Source organism: Uloborus diversus, chromosome 2, assembly GCF_026930045.1.
Source record: "Uloborus diversus isolate 005 chromosome 2, Udiv.v.3.1, whole genome shotgun sequence".
NCBI lineage: Eukaryota > Metazoa > Arthropoda > Arachnida > Araneae > Uloboridae > Uloborus > Uloborus diversus.
The window spans coordinates 44,398,662-44,413,941 of record NC_072732.1 but is presented as its reverse complement, the minus strand read 5'-3'; the positions used below and the strand labels follow the sequence as shown (position 1 = coordinate 44,413,941).

The 15,280-nt window shown below is 34.7% G+C and overlaps 1 protein-coding gene across 1 annotated transcript in view; it reads right to left on the bottom strand.

The window, feature by feature from the left end:
- The window catches only part of LOC129216283 (uncharacterized), a 107,257-nt gene extending 95,046 nt beyond the window's left edge, over positions 1-12,211 (bottom strand). The window contains exons 1-4 of the mRNA XM_054850493.1: positions 11,950-12,211; positions 9,388-9,500; positions 4,473-4,558; positions 2,522-2,712 (exon numbers count right to left, since the gene is read on the bottom strand). Of these exons, the coding sequence (XP_054706468.1) occupies positions 2,522-2,712; positions 4,473-4,558; positions 9,388-9,500; positions 11,950-12,175 (616 nt within the window). The 5' untranslated portion in view covers positions 12,176-12,211. The remainder of the gene's footprint in view (positions 1-2,521; positions 2,713-4,472; positions 4,559-9,387; positions 9,501-11,949) is intronic.
- Positions 12,212-15,280: the final 3,069 nt, after the last annotated feature.

Genomic DNA, 15,280 nt, shown 5'->3' with positions numbered 1-15,280 from the left:
CTAAAATGTAAAGAAAAATATTATACACATTGCAGTACGTCGGCAATGGGAAGATGAAGGGCAGTATCTAACAATTTTTCGCTTTTTATTTTTATCTATTTTTAATTTTTATTTATTTATTTATTTATTTTATGTTCTTTTTTTTTTTTTTGTACTTTTGTTATTTCCTGTATTTTAGCTTTATTGTACAAGCTTGCTTACTTAAATTCCGCTGAAAATACAGCACGAAACAAAGGTCCACCGACGGGATTAACCGTCGTTTGGCGTCGACTGTATCAATTAGCGACTAGTCACCTGCGCTAGCGAAGCAGATAGGTACCAGTTATTGATATGCTAGTATGTTGCCGTGCAATTGCTAAGTCACTATATTTATTACAGAAATAAAGATGTCTTATATTAATACGGTCACTTTAAAAATAATGAAAGGTAACTTAATATAAAACAATTTATGGCAATGATATTGAATATAGGTGCTTTTCCAAAATACTAACTAAAACGACTGACTTGGTTTTACACGAGATCTCACAACTTCAAACGGGCTTGCATTTTCATACATTTTATGTTTTTCGTGGGATTACATCTACATGAATGAACTTACGTTACGTAACTAACTGTACAGGGATTTTCATATTGAATGAGACAAAAAGAAATCAGTCCTTTGAATGCTGTAATTTCTTCACTTTACTAAATAAAATTTACGGAGAAAGTATAGTTACTCAAGTTCATCTTCAGAAAACTTTGAAGAAATAAAAAGGATTTTATTTGATTATTGATGACTAGCGAACCATTTTCTCTGCATGGTGCATGTGGCAGAGAACTTCCTTTTAAATAGTAATTTGAGATTATTTGTATGATAAGGCGCACCATTTTTTTGCACTCTAGTTGTTCGTAGTGTGATATGTGTCTCTAGGTGCTCTAAGTTGTGATATGAGACAAGGGTACTATTTTCTTTGCATAGTGCATGCGGCAGAGAATTCCCGTTTAGAACTAGTAACTTGAGATTGTTGATATGACCAAGTGTACCATTTCTTTGCACTAGAGTTGTTCTAAGTGAACGCTTCTAGTAACACGGCAAATAAATATGTTGAGCTTCTAATTTCTGCCACACTCGGCATCGAGTATACATTGTTAATGGCTAGAGAACTTTAGTTATCCTCTGCTCTAAGATGTTGTCTTCATTTACAACTAGACTTACAGGCGTGATTAAAACTTCAAGAAATAACACTTTGTATTTACAAAAATCCATAGGATAAAACCATTAGATTTTGGAGACATTGATGGACGACACAGAAATGGCTTTTTTTTTCTTTTTTTTTTTTTTTTTTGACCCAGCACTATCCATATAGCCATGGGGTTGACTATCAACCTGGAACTGCTTCTCCCACTACTCAATGCTGTGACTATGGGGTGGTTCTTTACCAAATTTCGTTCAAAAATGTCTTTGAGAGACGGTTAACGATTATGTTTGGCATATTCCTAAACTCCGTACGCTTTCTCCCTTTTTCCTTGCGTGAATGGTAACATTTTGATCAGTGAACAGTGAAGATAAATTTGTAACTGGGAAAGTTTTTGCTGTTGCTACAAAAAACTTGAAAGATGAAGCTTCAAAATTAGTTTGTGCTACATAATGTGTGCAATGCTTTTTTTTTAAGCCCAATTTAATATGAAATACCCTGTATTTGCTTATTGAAATAAATTATTAAAGGAAGGTCAAACGAGGTAGGTGGTACTGATATCAAGTAAAAAAATTGCATCTGAAAAAATTTAATAAATTTTCTCATATGCACGACCATTCCGTGAGAAGGTAAATGACAAATTGTTCAGTTTTTTTCTTTGCACTTTCTTTATAGTAATTTAGCTTTATTATACAAGTTTGCTTAATTGGTTTCCGCTGAAAATAAAGCACGAATAAAAAGCGTCAAATTCCGTAATTTCTCTATTGTTCGTATGAAATCCAAAACACGTTTCTTCAAACAGCTCAAACTCTTATTTTTCAAGATACTCCCTGTTTACCATCCCTTGGCAGTGCTGTACTGCTTTTACAGCATTACTTTTGCGTTGATTTATAATATGGTTTAATTATTCTCGCTTTTGCACTTCTCTTTAGTAATTTAAATCATATTTTGTTTGTTGTTAAAGGACTGTAAACAAGTTGATCTACAGTGTTCTTACATATCTTTTGATACCATGCGAACACGGAATAATCCAATGAAATCGACGAATGTTTCATAGTACTGTCGTAGGAAGGTATAGACAGTATCTGCAGAAATAAGTTATTGAGATATTTGAAAGAAAAGCGTTTTGGCTTCCATACTAACAACAGGGAAATGTTGGAATTTGACGCTTTTTTTCGTGCTTCTTTTTCAGCAAACCAAAGCACGCTTGTACAATAAAGCAAGTACAATAGATAAGCAAAATTAAAAAAAAAATAAAGAAAAGTTTACAAATACTGCCCATCACCGTCCCACGGAAGAATAAATCAAGGAGAAACGGCCAAAATATGTGAAAGATTTTTCTTTACCACAAATGATATCAAAGCTGCATTTAGTGATAAATGGAACTAGGTCCAAATACTCCTTCTGCTCATTTTGCTTGAATACTTCAACAAGAATTTTCGACTGCTTATTGAACACTGGCAGGAAATCTTTCAAAATGTTGAAATGAAAAGCTGGAGTCAACATTTTTCGTCTTCGTTTCCATTTATCGTCGTTACTAGAATAGAGGAAAAAAATAATGCACGTAAAGTAGCGAAAAATAAGGATGTTTACGAGCTTTTACCTTTACAACATTCGCAATTGCAATTCTCCCATTTTTCAAAAACGAAATGTATCACATAATGCCGGTTTCTCCCTTGTTGTCATGCTAAGAACAATGCCCCCCCCCCCCTTTTTTTTTTGTCCTTAACGATAAAACAAAGGCAGGTTGTTGTTTTCCCTGCATTCACTTTGCGCTCGCAGAAAAACATCTTCTACAGAATTTTTAACCCTTATCATTCGAGTGACTTGTGGACAAAATTGGTCCTCACCAAACTGGTGACAAGGCAATGACTGAGTGTCCGAGGGGAAAGATCTAGAGCCTTTATAGCCTGAGGGATGCAGTATTTTCAGGAACTTTACACATTGCTTAGATTTCATGTACAAAAGCCAGGTGCAAGAATTCAGACTGCTCCGACGACTAAGTTACGTTAAACTGTGGCTTAATGGGGTTGTTTCCTTCAGTCAAAAGTAGTACTTTTAGTCACTGAAACTGATAGAAAAATCAAAAAAATAATAATAATAATAACATGGCCTTAGAAAACACTTTTATTTTCCCAACAGTTATTTTTTAATTAATTTTTTAAAATGTCCGATTTTTCAAACAAGGCGTGGTCTTTATGACGTCACAAATCATGCTCTTTGGCGCATCTTTCTTCCGCATTTCCACGTTATGATAATCAAGAAGCGAATTAAAATTGCTCACTACGCTTGCTATCAGCCATATCGTTGCCAAAACACGTGAGTAAAGATGCGAATTAAATATTTTGCTCTGTGAAGGGCAACACTGAATGACATTTCATCATTTGTGATGTCATCGGCAGAAGCGTAAACAATGAAAGCGCACCAATTTAAGTAATTTTTTTAAAGAATTAAACTTAAACAAATTACTTTAAAAATGGTCAGATCCTATGTTTTTAAGCATGCTCTTTCAGAAAAAAATACTTTTAAAACTTTAGAAATGACCCCATTGCGAAGATCTTTGGTAGGATTAAGAGTGATTTTATACTGTGTTGCTCTTACCAGGAAACCATACGATAGTCTAAAAATGAAAAAAAAAAAAATAAGTAAGGAGTAATCAAAACAGAAAAATAAAACATGTTTCTAGACACATAAATAGTTTGTCCTAGTCATCGAAATATGAGGTCATAAAGTCTTGAAATTTTTAGAAAAGTTGCCAAATTTAGCGAGTTTCGCTGAGTATTGAAAGTCATCTGTTACGTGCTTTTTTGCAAACGGATGTCCTGCTACACGCAGACGGTGAAATCACAAGACGCTCTCATTTTTTCTCCCTTTAAATTTACTTCAAATTTCGGAAGAGTTTAATACCTTATGTTTCGATATCAAGGGCACATGGACAAATTATTTTTTGTGTCGAAAAATGACTCCATATGAGCTTTCTATTGCTACCTATTTCAAATGTTTTCATTATATCACATAATTCGTGTAGTTTCTGTTTAGCAGTAGAATAGTCCTGGACCTTTGCACAAATTTTGCGCATTTATTTCAGTTATTCGTGATTATAAAAAATTTTAAACTCTGCTGTAAATCTTTAATAATATTAAAGTGGTCGAAAGAATTTTTATTCTTCTGATCATTGCTGTGGAAACGAAGTAGTTTAGGATAGGTTTCGACTACAAACACATTAAAATATAAACATCACTTAGGCTTAGCTGTTATTTCCAATACATTACTAACTACAATATAAAATTTAGTTACCTCGTTAAAAGTCCCGTTCCAAGCCAGGGAAACAGGAATGAGTAGAACCATGCTTTCTTCAGTTCTTTGCTATGATTCAAAATCAGCTGTTGTTAAGAAAAAAAAGGTAAGAAAAAATTTGATCAGAATTCACAAGTGAGTTTAATTTTTAGATTAACTTGAATCACAGAAGTTGATGTTTCAAATTCCTAACGTGATGCCATATAATACCATTCTCAAGAGATATGACTGACATTTTCTTAACATCTTTCTCTTCTTCTCCTTCCTTTTTTTTTAAGCAATTACGAAGTGCTTATCGTTCTCACTTGATCGTTTAGACGTCCGTCCTTTAATTTTTGGAGACTCCACCTCCACCGTTCCTTCCCGATGCGTATTGCGTATTGCTTTCAGTTTTTCTGCAACTGGATCTTATTTTTGCTTACTTTTTTTGGAATGCAATTAAACGTTAAAAGCTTATTGAATGTAGCTATAAATAATGCTTCCTTGAATCATATTCATTTTTCGAAGATTATTTCACGAAAAAATTTAGCTGATTCATTTAGATCATGTAATACATTTTAATTTTATTCGCTAAGAATTATTTGTGCCTTCCCGATGCTGCTGCTCCAGCGAGCACCGTCTCCAGGGTGCGTAAGTGCACACACACACACGCCTGCACACACACACGTCTACGCATACACACGCCTACACTCACACGCACACGCCTACACACACACGCACACGCCTACACACACACACACGCCTGCACACAAACACACACCACTGCACACACACGCGCATACGCCTACACACACGCTGCTCACACTGGCCTACAGACATACGCGTGCCTACACACACATTTTCACCAACAAACACACACACACTCGCGATCGCGAAAAATATAATTTGAATTCAAGATGTCAAAATTCTTTTTTTTTTTTTGAAACTGTGGGGTATTTTTTATGTGGTTTAAATAATTATTTCTAAACTAATGAGACATGTTCCCTTTACGTTGGAATCATAGCTTTCAAAATCTACAATTTGTTGCGTCATTGCCGTATTAATAGAGCAAAAATATTAGCTTATTCAAAAGCAAGTTACCAGAGGTTGACTTTGGATGTCCTGCATGTGACGCATGTAAATAAATATTATTTCAAAGAACAAAATTGTTTAATAAAAATATAATTGTGTCACGAGTATCTTTGTATCAAATGTAAAGATTAAAATAAATGCTTACCCCTGTTTCATTAAAATATTAAGAGATGTGACGAACTGTTAATGAAATTTAAGCGTATTTTTGTCACGCACGTGACCGGTGGAATGACCCAGTATCAACCAAATGATATCCTGACACAAAATACACAACATTTATGTTATTGTTTCATGAAAATAAGAAATTTAACTTTATTTTATTACCTTGAAATAAGAAGCTTTGAAATAAATGCTGCTTAAATCAATTTCTTTATAGAGACATTACTCAACCTAAAGCTTAATGAGCATCTTTCCTTGAAAATGGCATTTATATTATACATATTCGATGAGAAATATGAACTTCAATAACTGAAAAATCAATTAACTAGTTGAATAAAGTATTGGTTATTACATATTACAGAGAATGGTCCCATCCACAGAGTATCTATAGAACAGAGAGGATTCTCTGAAGATATTTTGTAAAGGGTGTTTTTTTAGAAGTAGAGAACTTAAGGTTCAAATAAAACACAGTTAAATGTTGTTAATTGCCATGAATGTTGCTTTATTCGAAAAATGATTCTTTGCCATTTTTATTTAAATATTATTTCTGGCATACGGCCACCTCGGCTGGCTCGGAGAAAGTCCAATTGGAAAGTCCAATTTTCTCACTTTTTGCAGCAATAGAGGCTGTATATCAGTAATTAGGTGGCGAATGTTCACTTTCGAGGCGTCAATCGTCTGTGGCTTATCGGTGCAGACCAGAGACTCCTAATAGCCCTACAAAAAGTAGTCTAGCGGTGTTAAATCGCATGATCTTGCAGGCCAATTCACGAATCCATTACGAGGAATTATTAGTTCACCGAACGTTTCTTTCAATAAATCAATTGTGACACGCGTTGTGTGGCATGTTGCACTGCCTTGTTGTCTATTCATGATGAAATGGCAAACCGAACTGAACACAAAACCAGTGACAGCTATCAAAATGGCACACATATTAAACAGTGTTGCCAACTTAAAGTTCTATACCTCTAAAAAACACCCTTTAGTATCGCTGCACGAGCGCCATCGAGTTCCGTGAACTAAGTCACAAGAAGTAGCATTATGATGTAACTCATGTGTGCTACTTAAAACGAAATTATTCTTTGTTTAGGAGAGCAAAATGCATTTATTTTTACATCTTGAAAATCATTTCGTATTTTCAGCTTTGTATTGCGTATTGCTTTCAGTTTTTCTGCAACTGGATCTTATTTTTGCTTACTTTTTTTGGAATGCAATTAAACGTTAAAAGCTTATTGAATGTAGCTATAAATAATGCTTCCTTGAATCATATTCATTTTTAGAAGATTATTTCACGAAAAAATTTAGCTGATTCATTTAGATCATGTAATACATTTTAATTTTATTCGCTAAGAATTATTTGTGTCTTTAATATTGCAATTTATTTTTGACAATATGTTTCGTTTAATACAACAATTATGCAAATCTCTTATTGCATAGGAAATTAGTTTTATGATTGTGTTATGCATTATGATTTAATATTTAATGTGATCTGATATTTGTTAATGTCCTTTTTGTAAGATATGTATGGTGCAATATTTTAATTTGACAAGAGTAATTAAAGCGCTAAAGAAAAATACTGAAACTTGAACAAAAATATAACATTTAGAACATAGAAAATAAATTATAGCCTACACATTGTAAGAAAATTCACACCAAATGCAATGCTAAGCGAAACGTCTAATGCAAAAAAGACAGAATATTATTTCAAGTTCTGAACTACACATCTTCAGGGGTGTCCAGAGAGGGGGATTATTGACGCAAGTTGCGCTATCAAAATGGGGGGGGGGATTTTATTCTTTATTTATTTAAATTTTTGATTGATTTGTTTTTAATTTAAATTTTTTATTTCATTTTGTTTTTATTTTATTTTATTTAATAATGTTGAGATTCGAAACAGAGCTATGCGAAATTTATTTTATTTGCCGTTTGGAAGATTTTATGTACAGAAAAATAGATTTGTAGAGCGAATTTAAAACAAAAAAAATTGAATTTTACAAAATTACGAACTATGAAATTGCTTCGAAAAGTATGAAATAGCTTTATTTAAACAAGGCATATTTGTTTAATTAAAGCAATTTCACACTTATTGAAGCAACTTCGTGGTCTGTAGAAGAAAATGACAATTATTTATAAATAATAAAAGTTTATTTTAAATGAGAAATGGTTAAGTCCTTTACGGTAGCCCAAAATAGGAAGTAATTAACAGAAAGCGATGTAACGGCAAAAGTCGGTGAAAATATTTTACAGGGTATGATTCAAAAGTTTCAAGACTGATTTTTTTTTCTGAGAAGGGTGGCACACACGGACTGGCGTGGAAAGAGGACTGAGGAAATAGTGGGGGGGGGGGGGGTTGGTGAACGAACGGAAGCTGCGGCAGTTAGCTTCGGAGCTCTGGAGAATGCGCATCGCTTGCGGCGTGAATGCGTGTCATTGACCTCGGTCGAAAAGTGGGAGATACGAAAATGGAGCAGCACGCTGGGGTGCTCCCCTGCTTGAGGAATCGGGTCCGTCCGGCTTACAAGGGCGATTGGATTATCCACCACGACAACGCGCAGGCTCACACGTCGCGCGCAGCCGGCGAAGTTTTGATCAAGTTCAACGTGACAACACTGCCGCAGCGACCCTACAGTCCCGACTTGGCTCCAAGTGGCTTTTCCTCTTCCCAATCAAGACAGGCTTAAAAGGGATGCGAATCGACGCCATCCAGCAAGCTTTGACGAGAATCCTTGACAGCATGTCGCCCGAGACGAACAATGAAAAACGCGCTGGCAGCACTGCGTTGATGCTAAAGGATCATATTTTGAAGAACTTTAGTCCGCTATACCTAAATGTCCAATAAATTTCTAGTTCTGAGATCAGTCTTAAAACTTTTGAAGCATACTTTGTATTTCTCTCTACCCGATGCTCTGAACACAACTTTTGACTACACTGGAATTAACTTTAAGCGTGGCTTCGGTTCAATCTGCACTTTTGTCCAATCAAGGGAGGACAAACTCTGCAACATTAGAATCTTCGCTTTGTGTACAGCAAAAATCTCTAAAGAGCTACATTTATACTATCCAAAGTTTTCAAGAAAAATACCGGAGAAAAGTATGATGTCGTATGTCTTTTCATCCATAAGCTCATTTCTTTTGCATTGAAAAAGGCGTTCCTTGTAACGCCGATACACGTGTCTGCAGTAATCTGCAATTTGTGCTTTCTGACGTTGTTATTTCTTATTTTACTTTTCAGCACAAAGGTATTCATTTATCTTATGACACAATATCCAGTAGAAGAAAAAAACTATTTCTATCAACCATTCCACAGAGCTCATGCATTCCTCTACATGAGGACATAAGCGAATGATATTTTAACCATCTTTGGTAACTCATGCAGAAAAATTTTTTTTTCCTCGCCGGATCTGACGTCATACTTTACTCCCGCATTTTTCTCATAAACCATGTGTAGTAGAGATTTAGTTAAATTTAGTTTTTTTATGCACTCCAAAGCAAGAAATCTAGCATTGCAGAGTTTATCCCAACCGTGTATATGTATTTATCTGTTTTGATTTGACTTACGAAATTATGATAAATAAAATGTTGTTTATAGTAATCGATACGGAATTAAAATTCAATTGACACACTTTTTTAGAAAGAGAATGTAAGCATTAGCTATTTTTAGATATTAAGTCCGGAAGTACTCTTACCTCCACAGAATCAGCTCTGTAAACGGAGATAGCCGGATAACAAAACTGCCAAGCAAATAGCATTGGCTCCTTGGCAAAAGCGACATGCATGGAGAGGAACATGAAAAAATCATCTAAAAGACGTACATAATTATGAATAATAAATGAAATGAAAAATACGTAATGTCTGTTGACATAGTTAATTTTTTGGAAAAATAGTAATTGTAAGACTTTAGACAAACGTTTTTTAAAGTGTGAAATTAATTACCTATTACCGTCTAATGGGGTAAGTTTGTGACAGCTGGGGTGGGATTGCACCACATCATATGAACCAATACTAATACAGATAGGTTAAATTAAGTAATGCGAACGATAAGGCAGGGTGCAGCACGTTTCAAACGTTTTATCTATTATATAAACAGTACCCTCTCTCTCATAGTTACAGATTCATATTTAGCACGATCTCATCCCCTGTCACAAACTCACCTCATTCAACGACATCTTTTTTTTTTTTTTTTTTTTTGAGGGGGAGGGGGGTAGTCCAAAACATTTCTTAGCAATACAGATGCAAAATGAAATAATTTTATGGGTACGCCGACTGCTCACGTAAATCTTTATGGCGCTGATATCGGCCAGAAAATACTCGGCCGAATTAAATGGGCATTGCCACTTTCCACATACAGTCCAACCACGGATGGGCAAACGTCCACTAAAGACGAGACTATCTGAATGAGGGGGGAAAGTATAAATTTGATGGTCGTATCCATAGACTAATAATAAGAGTAGACCGAGCTATGGCAACCCTTTTGCTGCTCATAAACCAAACCATGTGACTGGTGGATATCCTAGCAACAGCGGGCGTTAATCGTAGCAGACGATCAACGCCAGCGCGAAATAAAATAAATAGAATTGATGGAACACGGAAGAATGATCTTTTATGGAGTCCGATTTGTAAATTTGTTATTCTAAGTTGTAAATATTTTGTTAATATAGTGAGTTTTTCGTTTAGATAGTATTGTGCATTTTCTTTAGTCAATTTCAATAACTTTCTAAGCAATAAAAGATGCAAGCGACCAAGAGGAATCAGCAAACGGTAAGATTTTTACCTACAGTTTCAATTTAAGATACCGATTAGTACATTTTTGCGTTAACGCAAAACGTTTACGCCATTTCGTTCACGCCAACGCTGACAGCTCCAAATGAAATAAAAGTTACCGAAAACTGATCAAAAACTATTACTAATGTCAAAATAATGCATAACTAAAAGAAAAACAGTTCAATCTCTGCACCTGGAAGTTTTTTTTAATGAAAACACATTGTCTTAAAATACATGTCGAGTGCCAAACTATAGATAATGCTGCCATCTAGCAACCATGCTGCCAAAGTCTTCGCCAAGCCCTTCCACTAGTCACATGATACATCTATGAACCAATTTTCTTTATCAGCAAGAATGAGAAAGCTCGGTCTACTCTTATTATTAGTCTATGGTCGTATTCCTCTCATTTGAATGAGACTGCTTAATTTAGAAGCTAACATACATCTGTAAATTCCGACATCCCTAAAAACTAATAGATACGTCCATTTCTGCCAGCAAACCGGATTGTTTGCAACGAATAACGAACACCATGATCACATCAAACGAATCACATCAAACGTATTGATCGACCACCATGATCGTACAGCTAAATGTAGATTTCTTATAGACGTAATGAGCAAATTAAAATTTTAAAATAGGAGCATACGCTTACCTTTCAGAAATATGTTGCAGAAATGTATTATAAAGCAACTGTAAACGAATAACGTGAGGACCCAAAAACCGTTCCTTTTCGACAATGACTATATCCTTAATAGACACTTGAAATGACGTTTGTTATATGGGGGTACCGATATCAGGTTTCCAATGCTGTTCTGTTAAGAGATACATATTTGAATGAGCGAAATTACCCTACGTCGCTTGCTGAGTGTCATAACGTTACTTTCTCTTACGACTACCTGTAAGTGTAGCTTCATTCATATATACATATTTTTCTTTTTAATGGAGTTACGTTAGGCTATTTAGCCTTTTGCAGACCTAGTGCGATTCCCCGATACGGCATACAGTCTTTCATGTGCCACAATTAAGGTGTGGATGTCAATGGTACACATAGTTTTGACGGCCTGTTTCCCACCAGATGGAGGCACCTAGACTCTGATGCGAAACTGCACCAGGGATTTAACTTTGCCGAGGGAATTAAAAACCAAACGAATACCCCAAAGGATCTTTTACATGTCGCATAATCATACGATATGGGCGCTGACAGTTTTTTGCATCTCGAAAAACCACCGACTGACCAGCGCTGGTCAGAACCCTGGACCACAATTGCAAATTCCAAAATACGAGTCTCCAATATTAAATGCAAAAGAATTTCTTAAATGTTATTATGTGGCACAACATTACTAGGACCAATAGCATGGAAAGTGAACCACATAAGAATTGTAAATAAATGATACAAACCGAAGCATGTGAAAAAGTACGCCGAAATTAATTGGCAATTACTACCTGCTTGGAATATTTTCTCTAACATTAATTGTTATTATACTTACATACATCCGGAGACACTTGGCCCCTGAAGATCCTATAAGGGAGCATGAAGTGATAATGACCTAAGACATGATAAAACCTCAGCTTATAAGTTGGTAAATTTCTCACCAACTTCAAGAATTGATTTCTAATCCAGTAATAGCGTATTACAGCATACACTACGAAAAGAAGAAGTACTGCTCGTAAAACATTTATGACATTTATTTTTTCTTCTGCGTAAGACAACATTTTCAGTTAAAAGCTAAAAGCTTCTATCATTCGTCAGCTCACATATGTTTGGTAAGATTGTTTACCGTTTCGTGAAATTTGAGTATTTTATAACTTTGTTGCGTGCTCTTTTGTTCTTGATAAGATATGATACGCTAATCAGAGATAGTCCACAGAAGTTTATGGAAATTAAAAAAAGTTATTCTTATCAGCTTTTCTTGTTTGGAAATACTTAATCAATTTTGGAACATTTTTATTTAGAAATAAAGGTTTAAAGAATATGCTTGTTTATAGTTTCGTTAAAGGGAAAAGGAAAATCTGAAAATTTTACTTTGACAACTGAACTTAGTTGTTAAGAATAATTCAGTTGCTTGCGCAAAGTTGCAAGCAGCTGTATATGATTCCCCCCTCCCCCTCCGTATAAGGGACGTATTTTTTCCCCTCAATTCACTTGATGAAAATTAAAGAACTGACATTTATTAACCAAAAGTTTAAAAAACCCTCTTTGAAAATAAAAATATTTGAATAAATATTTTGAGGACTCGGAAGATGAATCACAAAGCCCCTGAAACACTTGAAACGTATATGTAAGAAAGTTTCAAAAAATGCACATCCACACTTGGTGAGCTAAATACGAAATATTGACACAGAAACAGAATCTTGACTCCCAAAGATGAACCGGCAATCTGCGCAGCTGCATCACCAAACTGCAATGATTTATCTCTCAAGTTTAGTAAAGTCTCATTAAATATTGTACGTCAATCGGAATGGGCGCTATGTCTTGGAGAGGTTGAAAGTGAGGCCTTGACTTTACTTTTGTATCTAGAAATTAAAAAAAGTAACAAAAGTCAATGTTGTCTGTTGTATGCCTAATTTTACAAACTCGACAACACGCCAAAAGAACTTCCGCGCTTCTAGCCGTTTTATAGTTTCGGCTAAAAAAAAAAAGCAAGCATTGCTTGCAGAAACTAATAGCAACTGCAAAAATTTGAAAACGAAAAAAGTTTACTTATATAATTTCGAGTTTAAAAAGCAAGAAGGCATGTACTATTAAATAATCACACGCAAAGTGAGGATAAGAACAAAGAAACATGACAACACAACAACCGATATTTTTTTTTACATGTAAAAATTAATTCCTTGTATATTTTTGTGTTTTTTTTCCCCTTGAAATCTTTTGGAACTGTCCGTCAAGTAAGCTTAGGATAAAAATGATCCTTGGAGTTGATTTTTGTAAAAAACTATTATTACCTCTGTTCACGTAAAGCTTGAATCTTAATAGAGATTTCATTCCAAGCAACAAAATCTGGGCTACCGAAAAGTATCAATTTTAAATGTGCAAGGTTTTTTTCGTCTAGATGTTATTGAATTTATGTGAAAAAGCGGCTTATAATTTGACTACAAAAAAGTGAAATTTAATTTTAAAAAATAACTCGGATACACATAATCTCATCCTCTAACTTAAATTAGTGCCGCATTTGGTGCGGTCTTCTGTAGATAGCAAACATACGCAGAGAGTGACATTTAAGTTGATTATAGGTACTTATAGATTAGCTATTTAATATATTAATCTGCACGTGAAGTCTAAACTTGTAACCTATATCTGAGCCAAACCTAAAATTAGTATATTTTGAAACACAAAAAAGAACTATATCGGGAAAAAATGTTAGAACAAGATAAAAGTGAAATTTCAAAATCTTATCAGAGGAAACTTTTTTTGAACCATTGATATTAAGCCAGCAACTATGTGATGGAGTCCAAAAGTCCACAAATTGTGAATATCCAGTGAAATCGCGAAACTTCTGTAATAATTAGTTCGTAACTTTCTCCTTCCCTAACCACCCTTATTTATCTGATTACTTTTTTTATTCTTTATGGTTTTTTACTTCCTTTTACAAAAAAGGAAGTATTGTATTAGCGAAAAAAATTTCACTCAAATCTGCTTTAATTTTCATTTTGCTCACCCCCGAATGAATGTTGAGTTTATTTTTCAATCCGACCACACGTGGATATATGCCTAGGAACGTACAGACACCCGAAATATCCATTTTGATGATCCCCGAGTTAATTACAACGAGTTTTCTCGTGACGTCTGTATGTACGTATGTATGTGCGTATGTGTGTATGTATGTCGCATAACTCAAGAACGGAATGTCCTAGAAAGTTGAAATTTGGTACTTAGACTCCTAGTGGGGTCTAATTGTACACCTGCCTTTTTGGTTGCATTCGGATGCTCCAAAGGCGGTCTTTTGCCCCTTTTTGGGGGGAAATCATTGTTAATTTCGATGTAAACTCAAGTAGTGTTATAATTTGGCGGTCACTTGGCGATATATCGCGAGTCTTTTGATCGCCAAGTTTTGTCGCCAACTTGGCGACAAATTTGGCTATTTATTATTATTATTATTATTATTTAAATCTGGTTTCAATTTGACCACTGTTGGTGATATTTAGAGAGTAAACTATTGAATCACATTAAAACTGCCAATAATGAGAAAATGACATTAAATTGGAGTAAAAGGAAGTCATGTGATGCTCACATCAGCTCGTTTTATTTACTGGATTTAATACATAAGGAGACCATCGTATGTGAATACATGAAGAAATTCTAAAGAAAACGTTAAAGTCATATTGTGATAATTACAAATTAGGAGATCTTTAAAAGAGGATATCCAAGTATGAGAATTATCAGCGTACTAAACATGATTATTTTTCGCGCATAATATAAAAAATAATAATCAAACTGTCGGAAAAACAAGCTGATGTGTGCATCACATGACTTCCTTTTACTCCAATTTAAGGTCATTTTCTCATTATTGGCAGTTTTAATATGATTCAATAGTTTACTCTCTAAATATCACTAACAGTGGCCAAATTGAAACCAGATTTTAAAAAAATAAAAATATAAAAAAATCGCCAAATTTGTCACCAAGTTGGTGACAGAACTTGGCGACCAAAAGACTGGCGATATATCGCCAAGTGTCCACCAAATTATAACACCACGTGAGTTTACATCGAAATTAACAATGATTTCTCCCCAAAAGAAGCAAAAGACCCCCTTTGAAGTATACGAATGCAAGCAAAAAGGAAGGTGCACAACTAGACCCCATAGGAGTCTATGTACCAAAT